Source organism: Hippoglossus hippoglossus, chromosome 16 (genome assembly GCF_009819705.1).
Source record: "Hippoglossus hippoglossus isolate fHipHip1 chromosome 16, fHipHip1.pri, whole genome shotgun sequence".
In the NCBI taxonomy this organism is placed as follows: Eukaryota; Metazoa; Chordata; class Actinopteri; order Pleuronectiformes; family Pleuronectidae; genus Hippoglossus; species Hippoglossus hippoglossus.
In genome coordinates this window covers 18,150,729-18,169,768 of record NC_047166.1, presented here as the reverse complement: position 1 = coordinate 18,169,768, position 19,040 = coordinate 18,150,729, and the positions used below count along the sequence as shown (strand labels likewise).

Here is a 19,040-nt window from a genome sequence, read left to right as displayed (position 1 = left end):
CCAATGTTGAGGATAGGGCTGGTTTTTTAAGGAAATATGATAAAATGACAGATGAAGCTAAGACTACGAGCATTTTACTGGACTCAACCAGAGCATCAACGGCTTCATCGATCTGGACGAGTAGTTCAACAAGTAGCTCGTCGAGAGAAAAGAGAAGGTGAAGCTGAAATTGGGCTGAAAAAGAAGATGCCCTGATGAAGAAGACAAGCAAAGCAGAGGAGGAGCCCAAGTCTGTGACTATTAAAAAGATCCATCTTCAGGTAAACGGTTTCATCTTCAATTACATCTTTGGAAAAATGGCTCTTTGGATTAGATTAGAATCTTTGTTTAGAAGAAGCCTTTCAAATTAAAGTAGAATATACAGCTTTATTTCTCAGGAGCTCAGCCGTACAAATACGAAGAAGATGCTCGTGGGGATGAACGTTGGCGAAATTATACGAAGCACGTCTGTGAAAACTGCACTGAAATAACTTGATGTAATGAATTGACGATTTGATGCTGGGTAAATCAAATTATTTTCATCTTCAGTTTTATTGCGGATACCTTTGCAACATTACAACATGGAGGTGCAGCCTCTTCTGGCTCTGCCATATACAGTTCACTCTTCATTTGTCTCATTAGGATCCAACTATTATTGAAACAAATAAATAATGTAACACTGATAAAATGTAATGAATTCAATCATGATATAAAGACATCCGGGGTCTCTACACAAAACGCAGCATCTGTCTCTCGTGTTCCTGAGTCAGATGTTAAATTAAAGCAGATGAAATCTTGAAATTCGTGTCCAGTTAACTTGTTTCAGCACGAGCAGGAAAAGGGGGGACGCATAGATACCGGAAGAGTCCGCCAGTGAAAACTGTCCTTCCTTTACACGCGTTTTAAGAAATGGCTGCACGTAAAGAGACAACTCCGGTACCCACCGTCGCAGTGGCTACCCCCAGCGGCACATTGGACTCTCCGGTCAAACAGATCCAGATCGAGGGGCTGGTAAGTGTCACCGCGGCGCCCTGGAGCTGTGTGTTGAAGTTTAGTAGCGGCTGTGAGGGAGAAACCGGCCTCCAACTGTTAGCATCTGTGGGTGGGAGCTAATATGTGAGCATCGTCATGGCGGCCAGATGACGCCAAGGGGTGTATTGTACAGTAACCAGTGGCTTTACCTACATTACGTTACATTTATCCAAAATGCTCTGTAAAAAGAGCTAATATTCGTGGTGTAAACCCTCTAAACTACCCGAGAGGCTAACAACAAGCTAACTCAAGTTAGCTGCTGTTAGCTACGGCGGCGTGTAATCCTAAATGCAGGACCCGAGAGAGCATCTGGAGACTATGAAGCCTCAGTGGTTACAGGGACATTTGTTAGTCGCTGTCAGTATCTGAAGGTTTGAATTTCAAAAACAGCGGAACCTAATTCCCAAACTAAATTGGTGTTTTCTTAAATACAGGCTACAGAGTTTCTGTGTCTCTTGACAACCATCACTCTGAGTAAAGCCTTTTGAATAACTCCTGCATTTGGAATAAGAAACATGTCTCACTTCGGTAATGAGTAAGTGGAATTTATTTAATGAAGCACCTTTTTCTGACCAAATTCACAAAGTGCCTTTGATAGATAAAAGGACATTAGAGAGTAATGCACAATACAAATATGCAATAAAAAACAGATAAACATCAGAAAGGCAGTAGAAACACATGGGATTAAACGCAGTACTGCAGGTGAGTAACAATTGGGGTTTCAGTTGTTTTTTAAAGGCCTCAATAGAAACTTCTGAATGTAAATCTATAGGCACCAAGATCACCTTGGGACGACTGTGACCAGTAAGTCCTGTAGGGAAGGAGCAGGTCAGTGATGTAAGCAGCGGCTGGAACATGCAGAGCTCTATATGTGAACAGAAGTATCTTGTGACTCAGTGGTCCTCAGGTTGACCATATTTCCTAGGTGGAAATAACAGTTTTGGGTTAATGATTGGATAGAATGGTCAAAGAGCTTGGTCTGGTCAAATACACCGTCCCTGTATGAAAACATTATTTTTATTAACGTGTTAATGGTATGAATGCAAAGGTGGTTTTTTTTTATGGTAGATATAAAAATAATAAACAAATCGCTGATGTACATGTTCCCCACTTGGTATTGCTCTCACAGCACAGAGCAGCTTATCAATGGGCTCTGCTCTTTTTTGTTGGCCTTTCGTTTTAATTGGATTTGACTTTTAATACAGAAAAACAACTTACCTCAGGCAGGTTTTTCTCTTAGAAAGAGAATATATATACCAACAGCCAGATTACAATTCAAACCAATTTATTCTCCGCTATACTGTTTTTATTTATGTTCCTAAGCCAATTAAACATACTGGGAGTGGGTAAGGGCTGGATGTAGAGATGTCTCGATACCAAAGACATCTCTACATCCAGTTCCCAATTAGATACCACAACCAAAACAATAAATCCCACTTACTTCAACATGCACCCCTTTTATTCAAATATTTCAACATACAAAACACAGTGGCTATGTAACCTTCATGTAATAAGTAAAAAGATAAGGCTGTTAACATTATACAACAGAACAGTGGCAGAGGCTGCACACTCCATCTACTGACACACATCTATATACTCCGTTACTGTAGAAAAAGAGCACCATGATGTTTTTAGAATTTTGGCATTGACTTGGAACCGATGTATCGGTTCTCGTGACAAACCTAGCTGGACAATGTGGCAAAAATTCTATCAAGATAAAGTCATATTAGTAGATCAATAACTATCATAAATTTCCCATTATTTATTGTTTCTTCATGAGCATAGAATGACAAACACTCGATTTACAGCAAAACGTTTTTCAAATCGGAGTTTGATCAACTAAGTGTTGTACCTCCTCACTGGGCTTACACGATGCATAGGCAATATCAACATTAATTTAACTGTTATATTGCTATTGATGAAAATTATGTTGCGATAATAATTGATGTTTTATTTCCAGGACTTTGACTTGGTGGCACTATTTAATCACATGTTGAAACTGATCTTCACACAATCTTAACAGGTACTCTTCTGTAGTACCCCTGTATAAACAGCAGAGGACAAACTTGCTTCACTGCCATGCACTTTATTTCACCCCCCCTGCCCTTAACAGCACTGGACACAAAGCCGCTCATTTGCCTGATGTGCCTGAACACAGTAGCAGGACTTAAACTTGCCAGCTGCTGCCTTCCTTTTTATCTTTCTCATTAAAGCTGCCCTAGAGTCTAGAGCCCTAATTTCAAATCTAAATATTTCACCTTAGTGTGTATTATTTAGACCTCCTAATGAGATTTTCTTAATTCATTTTCTCAGTCTTATCAACCAAACACTTAATCGCAGTTGTTAAATTACCAGTTGAGAGCTGTGTAGTGTGCAACCTTATTTAGAGTCGTCACATTGAAGGAGAAGTGTCTCTTTGAGGTTGGGTTATGAAACGCGCTTCACCTGAATGCATTGATATGCAGCAGTTGCTGCTGTGTTGCGTCATGACCCGTCTGTCAGAGGTGTAGCCGGGGGGTTGCCTACAGTGGGCATCACCACTGCTGTGTAGTAAAATTGGATGGTTTCCTTGCTTTTGAAGGAGGTTTCAGTGGTTGACATTGCCACGGGAGAGGAGTGCTGCACAGCCAAGGGCTCCATTAAACACCCACTGAGATCATACCTGTACTTTTGAAGAAGGCTCGATTCATTCTGACGTCTGATGAACGTCAGACACAGGTCTTATTCACATGCTGTGAATCAAGGAGAAGTCGGGGTGCGTTGTGCAGCACATGTTGACATTAAAGCTCAGGGGCAGAAAAAAGTCTGGAAATATGTCAAAATCACTTTTTAACATTTCCCACCAGTGGCAGACATGTTCTTTGTTTTTTTAGTGAATACATGAATGAGTAAAACACTGTGGCAGAATAGTCCCTTCTTCCCCCTGAGGATTTTCCACTTGTCTGTGGTTCTTAAGCCCGGGCTCGTCAGGAAGGTCTTCACACTACGTAATATGTCACAGTGTATCTGTTAACACACACACACACACACACCAGAGATAACTTACTACCCAGTATAGAAACATATGCTCCATCTGTCCACTACAGTTACTCATTACTATGGTTCTTCTATGACTTCAAATACAGAATCCAAAATTTATGTCCATTCGGTAATTTAAAGTTATAATTTCTTAAAATGTATTTCCTGATTGATTAGAGTTTGCTAGTGTTATCAGCAAGTGTGGTTAAATACTACTACTCCCTGAGCAGAAGAGCAACTAGTGTGTGTATTTATTACGCAATTACCCAAACTTGTGTTTAAGTAAGTAAAAAATATGTTTTAGCCACAATCTGATTTCATTCGACACATGATTCCACACAACAGCAGTTAACACTGGTTACCTTGCTGTGGCAGCTTCTTCTTGTTCGGTTACTGCTTTGTAAACATAAAAATAATAATTTGACTTGTTTTTTGCATGCTGTGATGGCTTCACAATAAAAGTCCCCCCCATGTTTCCTCAGTTGAATGGTTTTAATGTGAAGCCGCAGCCTTGTACAGCTCTGATGCTATAGGAGCCTGAACAGTAAACAGTGAGGCTGGTCTCTGTAAGATCACAAATTTAAAAACAACTAATGCTGTATATGCTGCATTGTTAACTGTGAATCCCTCCTCGATTTGAAAGCAGTTTTGATCCAATGGTTGTAGTCAGGGCCCCCGACTATCATTCCTCAGTCTTGGACTACTTCACACTGCAAGTCAAACATATTTGAGAAAGATCTAATCAGGCCGACAGGCGCAAGATGGCAGATAAAGTGGGAATCTTCGATTGGTCTTCATCCATGGTGCAACCGGACAGATAACATATGCCGCCACACAGACGCGTTCTCTCCGTCTTCGTACAAAAACAGCCCACACCGAGCGTAGAGTCATCTACACACCAGTGGAGCAAACATAAGTAATTATAGGATTGTCTCTCTTGCGGTACTTTCTCATAACTGAAGCCCTGTTGTGGCAGCAATGTGAGCACTTTAGTGTGAGCGAAGATTTATGATGAGAATTAAAGGCAGGCAACGCGGGATTTGGACCGCAATTGATTTTGCACAATTCAATTTTAACCTTGTTGATTTATAAGGCGCTGTCCGCACATCAATCTTGGGCCTCTCCATATGAGTTGAACTCTCTGGGCTAGCTGGTGAGCTAGATCAATACAGTTGTGTGGGTGGGGGTCTGTGGTCAAAGTATTACGCATGTCACAGGGACCCTTATATGTTAACACAATCTTAATATGAGGACTTTATTGGGATAAATACCAAGGCCCATTATTTAAGTTATTCGATTTTAACGTGTTATATATGTATTGTAAAGGTTGGGGTTAGGCAAGTAGTAGTAGTTATGGTTAAGTCTCAAGGAAATTAATGTAAGTGGTGCGTGTGTGAGAGAAAGCAGCAAAAGACCGTACTGGAGAGTGTTAGCCTGTGTGTTTGTTTGTGTGTGTGTGTGTTTGCACAATCCTGGAGATTTCCAGGCTTTGCTTACAAAACCTGCTGTCATTTACTCAACATCAGGAAGCCAGCACGACAAATCCACTGAAACCTCGTTCCTTCCTCCCCTCCCTTTCTTTATCACCTATTCCGTTACTCCCTTTTTAAAGCGTTTCTCTAGATTCAGGAGTTTTCTTAAAGCCTCGCTTGAATTTAGTTTTATTTATCTGACCTTCCCGGGGTTGTTTTTAGCCAATTGTCCATCACTCACCTCCTCCTTTTCCACATGGATGCTACTTAAGTGTGTGATGAACAGATTGCCAAGAGTCAGATAGCTGAGAGCATTGTGTATCTGTTGCTATCTGCACTCACTGAGACCAGAAAAGCTATTTGCAGGAGAAAAAGGAGCGAAAGATCAAAGGGGGGGCAGGGGGCTTTGTAAAGCGATTGCGCTGCCGATCCTGAGGACTTCCACCGTAGCCCTCTTTCCCCCTCGGTCTCCTTGGCCGTCATTTGTTTATCCATCGCTCTCCTTGCCCTCGCCTGGTTCCCCCTCATGCTATCTTTTGTCATCATTACCTGTATCCTTCTGGTTTCTCGCTCACATATTTTTACTCTTGCCTTGCCTCCGTGTTCCTTTCTTACCACCTTCTCCATCGTCTTCTCACTCTTACACTTTCTCCCCCCCCCCCCCCCCCTCTCTCTCTCTATCAACCTTCCCCGAACTATTGTCCAGACCTTCCTCCCCTCAGTCAGAGAAGCCAGGGCTGGCAGGCAGAGAATGAGATTTGTTTTTCTCCCCACTCCACCCCATATCGTCTCCCTTCTCCTGCCCCTAGCTCTTTTACTTGTTGCATGACAGGTGTAGCACTCTATTGAAATAAATCATCTCCCAAAACGTGTGTGTGTGTGTGTGTGTGTGTGTGTGTGTGCGTGTGCGTGCGTGCGTGCGTGTGCGTGCGCGCCTGGGCTACTGAGACCAGTAAGGGCTCCCTCATGGTGGTGACAGGTGTTTTGTTGTGAGTATGGCTCTAGGACTGCCACCCTGATCCTGCATGTATGTGTGTATTATTAATGCCTCTGGCTGTGACCTGCTCACACTGTTATCAGCATGATTTATGCTCTTCCCCTCCACACTATGCTTTCAGCTTCTTGTCCTGTTCCTGTTCATTTAGATGCTTTGCCTTATTCTGCACTCTTTGCTTTGGCTGCTCTCTTTTTTCAAAGCGTCTCATGATGGGTCGGTGTTTGTGTGTGTGTGTCTGTCTATGTCTACGTACTCGGTGTGTGTGTAAATAAGCCGTAGCCCTTAGGTGCTGTCCTTGGTGTCGGTGATGCAGCATTAGTTTAAACCAGGTCTTCAATCATTTGGATGCTTGTCCTTTTGGCCCATTTTTATCTGGCATTAAAAATTAAATGAGTACGGTGATGCATGGACACTTTGTCCAGCTGAGGCACGACAATGTGGGATATTAGAGGACAAGTCCAAATATACCCTCCCACCATGTGAGGGGAGCATTTTTCTTAACATTTCATTGTGTGTCACCTCCTCCTCCTCCTCTGTAAATGGCTAAGCTGTGTTGAATACTAACTGGCTTGTCCGCACTCAGGATCAGTGATGGACCATTGTCAGAGCCGACAGGTGGTGCTTACCATTCAATTTACCTCAACCATAGCCAGTGTTTGACTGAGTAACTTTCCCAAAGTTTCCTCCTAAAATAACAGATTATGGCCATTTACTGTAGTTTTATATAAGAGCTTGGTGACCAGTGAAGGGTGTAGACTGCTGGGTGAGGATTTATTGTGCAATTTAGTTTTGATGGTTAATAGATTCTAGTGATGTGGTAGATTTTCAGGCCAACTAACACGTGCATTCAAACTGAAATTTGAATCACCTTTTTTGTGGAAGGGCATAATGTGTCCACTTTATTAGGTACACTTGTACAATCAATTTTAACTGTTATGTCATAAATTTGGCTTTGATGGTGTCTTTAGGGTTAAACACTATTGTGGATGTGTTAATTAAAACAATGTCATTGTTCAATCTTTGTCACTCTTAATCATATGTTGGACTCCAGGACAAAAGCTGATGATGAAAACGATGATTATTGCCATAAATAGTGATTGATTAAAAATAGTATAAATGATAGAGAATAGTTTCAAATTCTATTTTAAATCTTCACATGATATATAGTGTGTATATACTGTTGCCGTATTTGTTTCAATAAAAACAGTACAAATCTAAACTCAAAAATTAGTATTGCTCGAGGTGCAGTACATTCCTTTTGGAATTTGGATTTTAGTTGGCCTAGCTTGCTGATGTCTAGTCTAGTGTTGAGAAAAGTTCAGGGTTTCTGTGAATGTCTGAAAGGAGCATTTGTCTGTCACAAATTGAAATATCTCAGTCTGTGTAAGGAATTGTGGCTCCATCTCTCTGCCACTCACTGAACAGAGTAGACAAACAGAGAAATCAGCCTCTCACTTGCAGATGAATTAATGGTGTCGGTCTTCTAAGGTTTTTCCAAAAATATTTTTTTAATAATAGGTTTCTTATAATTGAAACTGGCAAATGGCACATATGTACGTTTTTTTTTTTTTTTTTCAAATAAGAACTCAAAGTTTCATATTGAATTGAATGTCCATACCAGTGTGCCTTACAGACACCTACAGTGCAATTGGGTTACAAGACATTTTTAATGTTGGTTTGTTTAAAATAAAGTGTAGTAGGAGTTCAATTATAATAGGGTTCCAGAGTGGAGGCGGTGACCCTACTGAGGGTGGGCTGAACCTGGCAAGATTTATCACCTATAAAGGCTTCACACAGACAAAAAGCAAGCAGTAATTTCTTGGGAAAATCTACTTGTTTCCAATACAACAGCGCAGCAGTATTTCTGTGACATCTGCAAATCTAATTCATCCATAACATGAACACCACAACAGAGCACGATCCGCATGTCACTGTTCTGTAGCTGCAGGGAGGTAAAACCTGAACTAGATAGTGAGACTAAGCTCTTGATTAGGGATGCACCGATATGGAAATTCTTGGCCGATACCGATATTTAAAACAACAATCTAACCGATACCGATATTTGTTTATTACTTGCATGTGGCCTTCTTGGTGTGTAACGCCGGGTTTACACCGGGCGCTGAAGCGCCGCCCCGCGCAGCGTTATTCTCAAGCGCGCAGCCGCCTGGCTGTTCACACCGGACCCGCATTTCTCTGCGTCGGTCAGCCCGTGATTCTCCGCTTGTTGTTGTATGTAACCCGTTCAATGTCGGGTGTCGGGGGTAAATGACGTATTCTCCAAGCAAGCCTTTAGCCCCCCCCCTCTCTCTCTTTTTATCTATATGACTGCTTGTGTGGCTGTAGTGGATGGGCAGAGGGGGACATTTAATTATGTGATTGGGAAAATTGGGAAAATTAAAACTCCAGGACAACAGAAGGGGAATACAAAGTATGGGATGCATATTTGATCATTTATATCATATCAAATATGTAATTTATATCGTTTAAAATCATTTTTCAGTCTGTTTCCTGGCGCGATACGCTCGCTCGCACGCCGAAACCATCGGTGAAGGGCGCTGGCGCGGCGCATCGCAGCCCATGTGAACCGCACAAAGGTTTAACAGGGGGGGGGGGGGGCGCCTGGCTTTCCTGGGGGGGGGGGGCGCCTGGCTTTCCTTGGCGCTGCGCTGCGCGGCGCTTCAGCGCCCGGTGTAAACCCGGCGTCAGTGTACCATAATCTGGATGCCAGATTGGCAGGCTGCAGAAAACATACCAATGAATATCGGCCAATGTTATCGGTGAAAGTCAAGTTTATTACCGATACGCCGATAGCAGTAAACGAGGCGAATATCGGCCGCTACCGATATACGGCCGATACATCGGTGCACCACTACTCTTGATATGTTTGTGATTTTTAAGAAATATTTAATAATTTATATGTTTTTTGTAATTTGGTGTGGCGGTTGTCTCCATAAGAAAGGCCTAATAAAGTTCAAAGTCAAAAGAATTGAAACCATTATTTCCTACTTTATTGTATTCTCGAATATGTTGGATGAATGAATTTATTTGATGACTCGAATGTGAAGGTTCAAGATGTGCTCATGGATGGACCTTTTAATTCAACCCATATTGAGCCTTTGTGATTTGTTTTGCAGTGTTGTGATAATCTAGGGTGCCAGGAGATGGCAGTGTGATAAAATGACTTTGAACTAGAGTGCCAGAAGGATTGTGGTGTTCAGAAAAGTACGTTTTCTGACTAGAGACCCGATTCTTTGATTTATCTTAGTAAGGGCTTTTAAAGCCATCATTTCACCTGACAAGGACCTGTCTAAAGTGCAGCCAAGGTAATTTACGTTGTCTTTCACAGTTATATGGATGCCTCTACCTTGGACTATAAAATCCGATGACCTTGCTAATTTTGTTTGAGAACAAAAAAATGGCTTCAGTTTTTTATTATCTAAGATCTGATAGTCATGCACTTACATTTTATAAGTTCCTCACTAAAAATGTTCTCAAACGTTTTTTTCTTTTATATGCTACCAATAAAACACTTATCAACACAATATAAAAAAGATAGCATGACGAAGTGGATTTTAGGGTATTTATACACATAGGAAAAAATAACGGGCCCAGGATGCTACCCTGTGGCACCCCACATCCACAATTCAGGACTCTGAAAGGGCCCATTTCCATTAACCATTGAAGTATGATTTGATAAGTATATATCAATCCAAGTCAGGGTCAGGCCACTAAAACCCATGGCTCCCAGTTTCAATTCTAACAGGCTGTAATTATGTAGATCGCTATGCTCTTAAGAACATTCATTGCTGCCAAATGTTTTTTGTAGTATTTCTGTGCCATGACACAATCCTGTCTCTGAACTCTGCAGCCAGTTTCTTCGCCCCCTTTGCTTGGACTGTGCTCTGATGTGCATTTTCAGCTATAAGACTTAGTTGTGGACCTTTCTAATTACCTTTCATTCAGTTGAATTTTCTACGGGCTGACCCCAGTAAAGGCATCTCAATGATTATCTGTTTTTAGGTATTTCAATGCAAATTGATTTGTAAATATTTGAATATGTGTGTCTGCATTAGGGCTGTCAAACGATTACAATTTTAATCAGATTAATCACAGGGTAGCTGTGATTAATCTGATTAATCACCATTTCTAAATGCCTGAAAAATCCCCATTTTCTCTGTATATTGTTGTGGGAACGGAAAGATAAATGACAGAAGGCGGATTTAACATTAGTTTTTTTTATTGATGACAACTAATGATAGTTAAGATTGAAAAATCTAACTAAAACATACCACACCATAATTAAATTTGGCTGTCTCTTTGCTATGCCTCTGAGCAAACATAGAATGATGTTATTTAGACAATTGGAGCATCTTAGCCTTTGCTCTTTTTTTTTAAAGCAAATATAGGATTGTTGAATAAAACTTTTTTCTTTTCTTTTTTTAAATCAAACAAACAACCAAACCTTTACACAGTTGAATGTGAAATCAGAATCAGTGTCGCTCCCCTCATTTTAACACTGAGTCCTGACTGTGAGCGTCACGTCTCGTGTTGTACTGAGCACAACATGTTGACGAGTCATTTTCATGATGTTTAAATGCAGCCTCATAAACTCTGGAGCGAATCAAACAAACACTAAGTTACTACATGTACTGATCAGGTCCTGATAACTAGTGATGAGTGTTTATTAGTTCAAGTGAGAGCAGAGTCGAGGAGGACACAGAAAGTCCAGCTCGGTACAAACCAACTGCAGCTTCTATTATGATCATGACGCAGCGGCGCTGATCACTGAGCAGCTGTGACCAGAGAAACTCTGTATTACACTGTTCTTCTACAAAGTCACTGACCGGCTGCTTAACGTGGACGAGCTCTGATCTCACTGCGTGTGTCGCTCTGAGCGGGTGAGTGGGGGCGGGTATGGGTACATGGAGCGGGTCATTCTGCGCATGCATTAATGCGTTAATAAAATTAACCCGTTAATTCCACAAATTAATCATCCCGCGTTAACGCGTTCATTTTGACAGCCCTAGTCTGCATATATAAAAACAAAAGAAAACCACAGAACCGCTTCTGGATGGAAAGAAAAACCAAAGCATCTTGTAAAGAAACATCAACCAAACTATCCCTAAAAACCAAATGAGCACAAATCGACATTTGGAGCAGCAATCCAATTAAATTGAACAACATAAATCAAATGATGACAAAAAACAATTAAAAGAAATTCTGTAAACCACAAAATGCACACACAATGGGGAAAATTTATAAATCAGCTCAGGTTCTGAAAATGAAATTGTTATTCGAAGAAGGATGAAGCCGTCCTCCCTCTACACCTCTGTTCTTTTTTCTTTTGCGGTAGTTCGATACTTCAATGATTTTGCTCTTTTGTTTGTTTTCACAGGTTGTGCTAAAGATTATTAAGCACTACCAGGAAGAGGGCCAAGGGAGCGAGGTGGTTCAGGGCGTCCTGCTGGGCCTGGTCGTCGAAGACCGGCTGGAGATCACAAACTGCTTCCCCTTCCCCCAGCACACTGAGGATGATGCCGACTTCGATGAAGGTAAATGAGAGCACTCTATACTTTCTTTTATCTCTTCTGAGCTCAAAAATGTTTATTCCAAATTGCACTGAAAATACTAAATAGAATAAACGTGTAAAAAATGTGTTTTGGTTGTGGAAACCTTTTGTCTGTTGGGATTATTTCATTTGACTGTCCTTGACAGTTTGTCTGAAAAATTATTTTCGCAATTTTAGCGGGTCCTTGGAATTTCTGAAAGTTGGTGAATTTGAAAATAAACATGTGTTTTTTCAAAATGGACATAAATGGATATTGTTATTTGAAAGTGCCAGATTTGATCTAGTCTTATAAGCATAAACGTAACATCTTACAGTGCCCAGTTTCAGCAGCCAGACTATGTTGAGTTATCATGCTTTGCCCACTCGCTACAGTCGAACTTGGAATAAGCTAAAAGTAGAGTTGTTTGCTAACATTAGCTCATCTAGCTTTAGATGTTGAAATGTCCGCGTTCTAAACAGGCCAGTCATGGACAGTGCACAGGCAGACAAGACAGCAGCACCTTGCAACAGTGAGTTATTCAGGCAATTGTGGGGAAAAAGTGATGAATATCCACAAATCTATTATACTGTAATTAATGCCCAGCATGCTGCTCAGAGAAGTCAGTGGCTCTTCTTACAGCTCTCTCTCCTCTTATGTGGTTATAAGAGATCGTTATGCATTGGTGGCATTTATCTGGTATTTATCAGACACGAGTGCCATGAGTTAATCGTTTAATTTAGCTGCCAAGGTGTCAGAAGATGAATTACCTTTGTCGTCTTATCCTTAAATATGTGTGAAAGCACCATTGTCATAAGCTGTAAAATATGACAAATCCAAAGAAACAGGTTAGGATCGTAGTCGAAGTAGAATTTCCACGTTCCCTAAAGAAACAATAGATTTTCGAGGCTAGGAGAAAGTCATAATAGCAATTCACTAAACATCTCTCTCTCTCTCTCTCTGTGTGTGTGTGTGTGTGTGTGTGTGTGTGTGTGTGTGTGTGTGTGTGTGTGTGTGTGTGTGTGTGTGTGTGTGTGTGTGTGTGTGTGTGTGTGTGTGTGTGTGTGTGTGTGTGTGTGTGTGTGTGTGTGTGTGAGATGTCCCCAGACGCCGTGTTAAGGACAATGCTGACTTTTAACTAAGCTAACTAGGTGCTGGGTGTCCTACACTGTCAGTGCCTGGGTTGATGTGTGAGGGCAGTGGTGCAGGGATGGAGTCGAGGGTTTGATTTGGTTTTAATCTGCCCACGTTCGCATTTCCTTACCCATTCTGCCTCCCGTCAGCATTCACATTTAAGGATGCCATGCCCTCTGACCTCAGCCTTTCCTCTATCAAGCCTTGTTTGTTGCCCGATCATTGTTAGCACAAGGACAGTGTGGTAATGCAAAATCTGCTGCAAGTCAGGCTGAAGAATGGGATCGTGAGAAGATGTGAGGGCCAATGGAAAGGGAGAAAATCATGTTCCACTGCTAACGAGCAACTGTCGAAAATTCTACGAGAGACACAAGTGCCATTGGTGGCTAAAGGTCGTTAGTGGCAGGAACAGCTCACTCCGTTTGTGTGCGTGTGTGTGTTATGGTTGTGTTGTTGACTTTTGATGCGCTGGATTTTCCATCTGTCATTCTCTTTAAGTTAACAAGGCCTTCAGTGAGGAGCGCCCTGACACAAACCCCTTGAACAGAATTCCTCAACAGGGCTTTAGATCGAGCTCCTGAAGCTGACAGACATCACGTTATCTGTCGCTACACAACCAAATTCCAATTTGAAACATGCTGGTAGTCATTCATGTTGTGAGTGTTGTTTGGTGTCAAAATCATTTCAGATCAAGGACGGTACAGTACAAAGAGGACGACTCCGTGAACTGCAGAATGCTCGTCTCTGTTCAGTGTGTTTATGCTGCACTCATGATTTCATCCACTAACTCACCGCGATGGAAAGAGTGGTACTCCAAGTAAAAGTATCATGCAGGCAAAACATGACAAATTTATTTTATTCCTGTACATTTGGGCGTTTTGTTTTCATACTTGAGCCTGAATTGTCTGCCTACGCACACAGCTGACCAGCTCGACCACCCCCTTCTCTTCTCTCTCGTCTACACCGTAGCAACCAATAGTCAGTGTTCATCTGTGCTGATGGTGGGGCGGGTTGCCTTGACCCATTGCAGATACAACGGCACACAGAACAACAGTTTTGTGTGAAGTGTGACTTTGAAACAATCATGTCTCTGTGGAGGATCTGTGAACTTAATCTCAAGAGACATTGGAAATCTTCCAAATATCTAGAACCCAACAGAAGTAATGAAGTTCATATTTCTCCGCTCAGTTGATCACTTCTAATTTAATTCATGGGCTAAAAACGGCATGCTTCCAATACAATGCCAATTGCCACATCAGTAAGGACAAGCAATGGGAAGTGATAAATGAATAGTCTCCAGTGAAACACTGCAGACTGGCAATACCAGGGTCAGTGTCATCTGCGTAAACAATGCCACACGGACAATAAAACTGCTTATTGCCTTAAACAAGGAGTACTTACTTTAGGAGCCAGTGTGTTTTCGGAAGTAGTTGCTCCCACTTGCGTTGTTGCAACTTGCTGGGTCGATTTCTTCTGAAAGAAATGTTTCAATCTGCACTCTATTATTCTGTACCATGCTACTTCTTTTTCATCCGTGGAAGCGAATGGCCTGAAGTAGGTATATGATTGGGAAAGTTGGCAGGAGAGGGGAGGGACACGCAGGCACACAGCCTTGCACTTCCATTTTAGTCAGAACACCCTTTGGAAAAGTGCATTCCCTAGCTCCACCTCTAACATTGACCTTCTCAACTACATGCCTAACGCTAATTCTAACCCACCCTAAAAGTGAGTCTAAACCCTCCAATAGCCCTTTGAAAAAGGGAGCACTGGTTAAAATGTCCTCACTTTCCCTAATGTCCTCACTCCGTAAGGCCTATACTCAAAACGAGTACACACACATTCATGCACATGCATGAGACACAGGAGGTAATTTGGCTAAAATATATTTTTGACATTTGTATCAATTTTTAATAAATCTCTCTCTGATTTTGGTTGGATCTGCATTTCCTTTCTGTCACCGTAGCCGTATCTCTGACTATTGTATTGACTTTCTGATGCATATCAGCTAATCGTTACACCCCTGAGATAAAGCTTTAGATTTAGTTCTAGAAAGAGTCCGCAGAGCAGTTAGTATTCTGTTCTCCTCTAATCAGGCACCCTGCACAGGTTTATTCAGTGTGTTTATCTGTCTCTCTGCTGTGTTTAGCTGGACCAGTGTTGTCATGTGTTTTTTAACCTGAAAGCCTGCTACAGGCCCCTCAGATCTGTATTACTCCTCCAATCTATAACTCTGAAGGAGAGATGGACAGGATCAGGCAGCTGTGTGAGTGGGTGGGGTTTTGTGTGTGTGTGTGGGGATTTGTGTGTGGGTGTGTGATTGACATGAAGTAAGCTGTGTGTATGTGTGTGTGCCTGTGCGTGCCTGTGCTATGCTGCTCTTCCATCAACAGATGCCAGTGTGGAGCTGTATTTGCAGGACAGTCCGTGGCAGCAAAAGTGACTAACATGAGTGAGACAAAGAGAGTAATCAAATGCGCACTGTAGACTCCGATTAAAATAAGAGGAAAAAGGAAAAAAGCCTTGGCTGAACCCCAACTCCGCTATTGCCCATGTGCTGACATGCTCTCATTGACAAAATGTATGGAGAGAGATGTGTAGAACTGCAGGTAGTTATTCTTTTGACATTTTGTGCAATAGAGGCACACAAGTTGCATTTTGATAATGTGCTTTGGGCCTCTTCTATTGCTGTGGTATCAGCAATAAAACAAAGAGCTCTACAGAAAGATTAAGGTCTGTGGCAGAAAAAGTTTACATTAGACATTTCAGAGTCATTTGTTTCTTTGTAAGCAAAAACTACTGGACGGATTTCTACGAAACTCGGTGGAAGGATGGGACATGGGCCAAGAAAGAACCCTATTAAATACTGGCATGGATGCGGACAAAGCTGGATCCAGGAGGTTTTTTTTTTCTTCGACATTTCTACCAATTTCCCAGGGAGAAATTCATGAATTCTAGGACTGATATCCATCATTGTGCGCAATTTGGTGCAGCTTGATTTAAGTCAAAGGTGTTTGGCCTGGGTGAAGGTATGTGCTGTACCGGGTGCATTTATAGTTTGTTTATTAGTTGCATAAAAGCAATTTTTTTTTACATAAGGAAAGAGTTTTTTTTTTCAATGATGCTTAAAGCTACATCAAGCAGTAGATTCAGTGCTAAACTTTGTGTGTACTGTCAATTGTACTCAACACCTAACTCTGCGGCTTTTCTCCGTGCTGGTCCATGTGGTGGACTCTGGCCAACCTCGGCACAGTGTCAACACAGTGTATATTTATTTGATGGCACTGCACCTGTCTAAGTTTACAAAGATTAGTTTTTTTATGCTCAAAAACCCAAACTGTGGCCTGCAGCTGCTTTCTGACATGATCATACTCATGGAGTGCACAATGCTTAGAGTTCACTGCCCAAGATCCAACAACACAGAAAAGATGTAAGTAAAGTAAGTGGCTTGAAAGAAGAACCTAACATCTAGCTACCTAGACATTTTTTCATTGGACGCAGTGCACTATAGTGTAAAAAAAAAAAAAAATAAGTCAAAGGGTTAATTATCATTTCCTCTAACAGATGAGGTAAAACTGCAGTGACGCACTAAGCTATTTCTGTGTCACTTGTTATTTGCGTTTTGGTAGATCGAACTTCAAAAGCAGGTGAATAGAAAGTCTCAGCAATGTGTGAATTTCAGTTAGTTAAACAATGAAATCAAATGTGGCTCAGTACAATTCAGACTTGTACATCATGATTAATTTTCCTGGGATTACATCAACTAACTGCTGCTCAGTACCAATTTTGGGAAGTATGCTTAACATTCAACCCATGTCACTGGTATTCAGGAGCAGGATGAGGTATCCTGAAGGTATAGAACCGAATTAGCCTGCTCTTTTTCTTATTTTTATTTTTTCTTCCGTTCACCCTCTAATACCTCTCTTTCTTTCCCCCTCCCTTTTCCACTCTAACTCACTTGGTAAGGTGAAAGGGCTGCCTCCGCCCCTTCTTGCCCACAATGTCCCTTCTTCCTCCTCAGCAATCAATGACGTTGGATCTTTCCTTCAGTACTTTTCACAATCCCTTCTTTTACAGGGCTTTGTCTGGACAGAGAATTGAGCGGCAGCTGCCTCCACCTCCCGTCAAAATGCTAGTCCCGTGGAAACAGCGTCATGTTTGTCATCGGGCCAAATTCTTCACTTTAAACGGTTGATTACTATAAACAAATTGTGTAGCTTCTGTATGATAGTCCCAGAAGTTAAGGAAAGGTAGCGGTGTCACACACACAATGACTCTGCTGCTATATTCTCTCTCGCTCTCTTTCTCACAGACTCAGCTGACGTCTCTTACCTGCTACAATTTAAACCTAGATTCGTATGAAATGACGCCACAATATCAACACTGATTATCACATAATGATCAATACTTTTCTTAAATGCGTCAAATCTTTCTTCACAGCCGCGCATTCATTCAGAATTCAGCTAGTCTCTCGCACTCACACACACACACAAACAGTGTGATCGGACAATGTGTATACTCAAGCTGGGTAAAAACAACAGAATTTGTAAACTTAGACAATGAATGGAGATGGAGGGGCGCCACTCGGTTTGGCTCGATTCGGTTCGGTTGGCAGTGCACAGCGTGAATGATAGACACAGAGAGGAGGAGTAAATTACTGACAGAGCTGGTGAAAACTGTAAAAAATAACTTTAAGAGTCCAAACTTCTATGAAAAGACCCAAATTTATACTAAGTGGACTTAGTGGAGCTGTGCATGGATCCCATGACTCTGGCCTACCTGTGTCCTTGCCCCAACGCCCTGGAAAAACCCTGTTTCACTTTTCTCCTCGCTAATACACCCCCATTGTCTCGATCTATCCACTCCACTATCAAATCCTCCCTCCGTCCCTGGTGCAACGATTGGAGGATTTATTAAGCAATATACTGTTGGAAAGACGAATGATGCGAGTACCCAACCAACGTCCTGTTAGTAATTATGCCCTGGAAATGAAGCATTCATTTCCTGAAAATGATGTCTTTAAATAGCCACGGAAGGGTTTTGTGTAATCTTTTTGTGACGAGAGCAGTCCATCAATGACAGCCCAAGAGAACCTAACATTTGGAGTTATTACTTTGGCTCTACTTTGAGGGAATACCCCCAAATATTTGCTTGGATAAAATAAATTTCTCATGCAAGTTTGTTAATTTGTATGTACTTCATACATACATACAAACAAAACGTATGTATATTTATTATTGGTTATTTTCCCCTCTAAGAAGTATTTGTATTTTATTCCTTCTGGCGGTCCCACAGCCCCATGCCAAGCTACAAGCTCTCTGCCCAGCGCAGGTGGCAGGGCTGCCAGGCCCCTTGTCTGGGCTCATGTTATGCTTCGGCTTGGCCCAGAGGATGGGAACAGTTGTCAAACTGGCGTAGCAAACTAATTTTAAGGGAGCTTGTTTTCTGATGTGTCCTGATTCAGTAATTAGAGATGTTTTGATTTCAGCTGGGCTCCTCAGACAACACACAACAGCCTTTTCTTAGCCAATGAGCATTTCTTTTGGACATCTGACACCACAACATATAACAGGTTGTTGTTACTCCAATCCTAACAAGACACTTAATTAAAAAGAGCACAGAAAGATTTTCTTGGTGTATAAACAACTTGCGGTCATTAACGAGGTTGATTTCTGCTGATTGGCACCCTCTTTTCAGTTATTAGTTGTGTATGTCGCTCCTGCTGCCATTGTTTGAATTGCTCAGCAAACCAATTAGCCCCACAACTTCAGATGATGTGAATATGATTGAGCAGTGAGATAAAAACAATGCCTCCTTACAATGGGAAAACTGGCTGCTGGCATTAAAACTCCAAAAGGAAAGCCC

The 19,040-nt window shown here is 41.6% G+C and overlaps 1 protein-coding gene across 1 annotated transcript in view; it reads left to right on the top strand.

The window, feature by feature from the left end:
* Positions 1–834: 834 nt before the first annotated feature.
* LOC117776953 (eukaryotic translation initiation factor 3 subunit H) overlaps positions 835–19,040 on the top strand; it is a 57,174-nt gene continuing 38,968 nt past the window's right edge. Inside the window, exons 1-2 of the mRNA XM_034611385.1 lie at positions 835–990; positions 11,894–12,050. Of these exons, the coding sequence (XP_034467276.1) occupies positions 889–990; positions 11,894–12,050 (259 nt within the window). The 5' untranslated portion in view covers positions 835–888. The remainder of the gene's footprint in view (positions 991–11,893; positions 12,051–19,040) is intronic.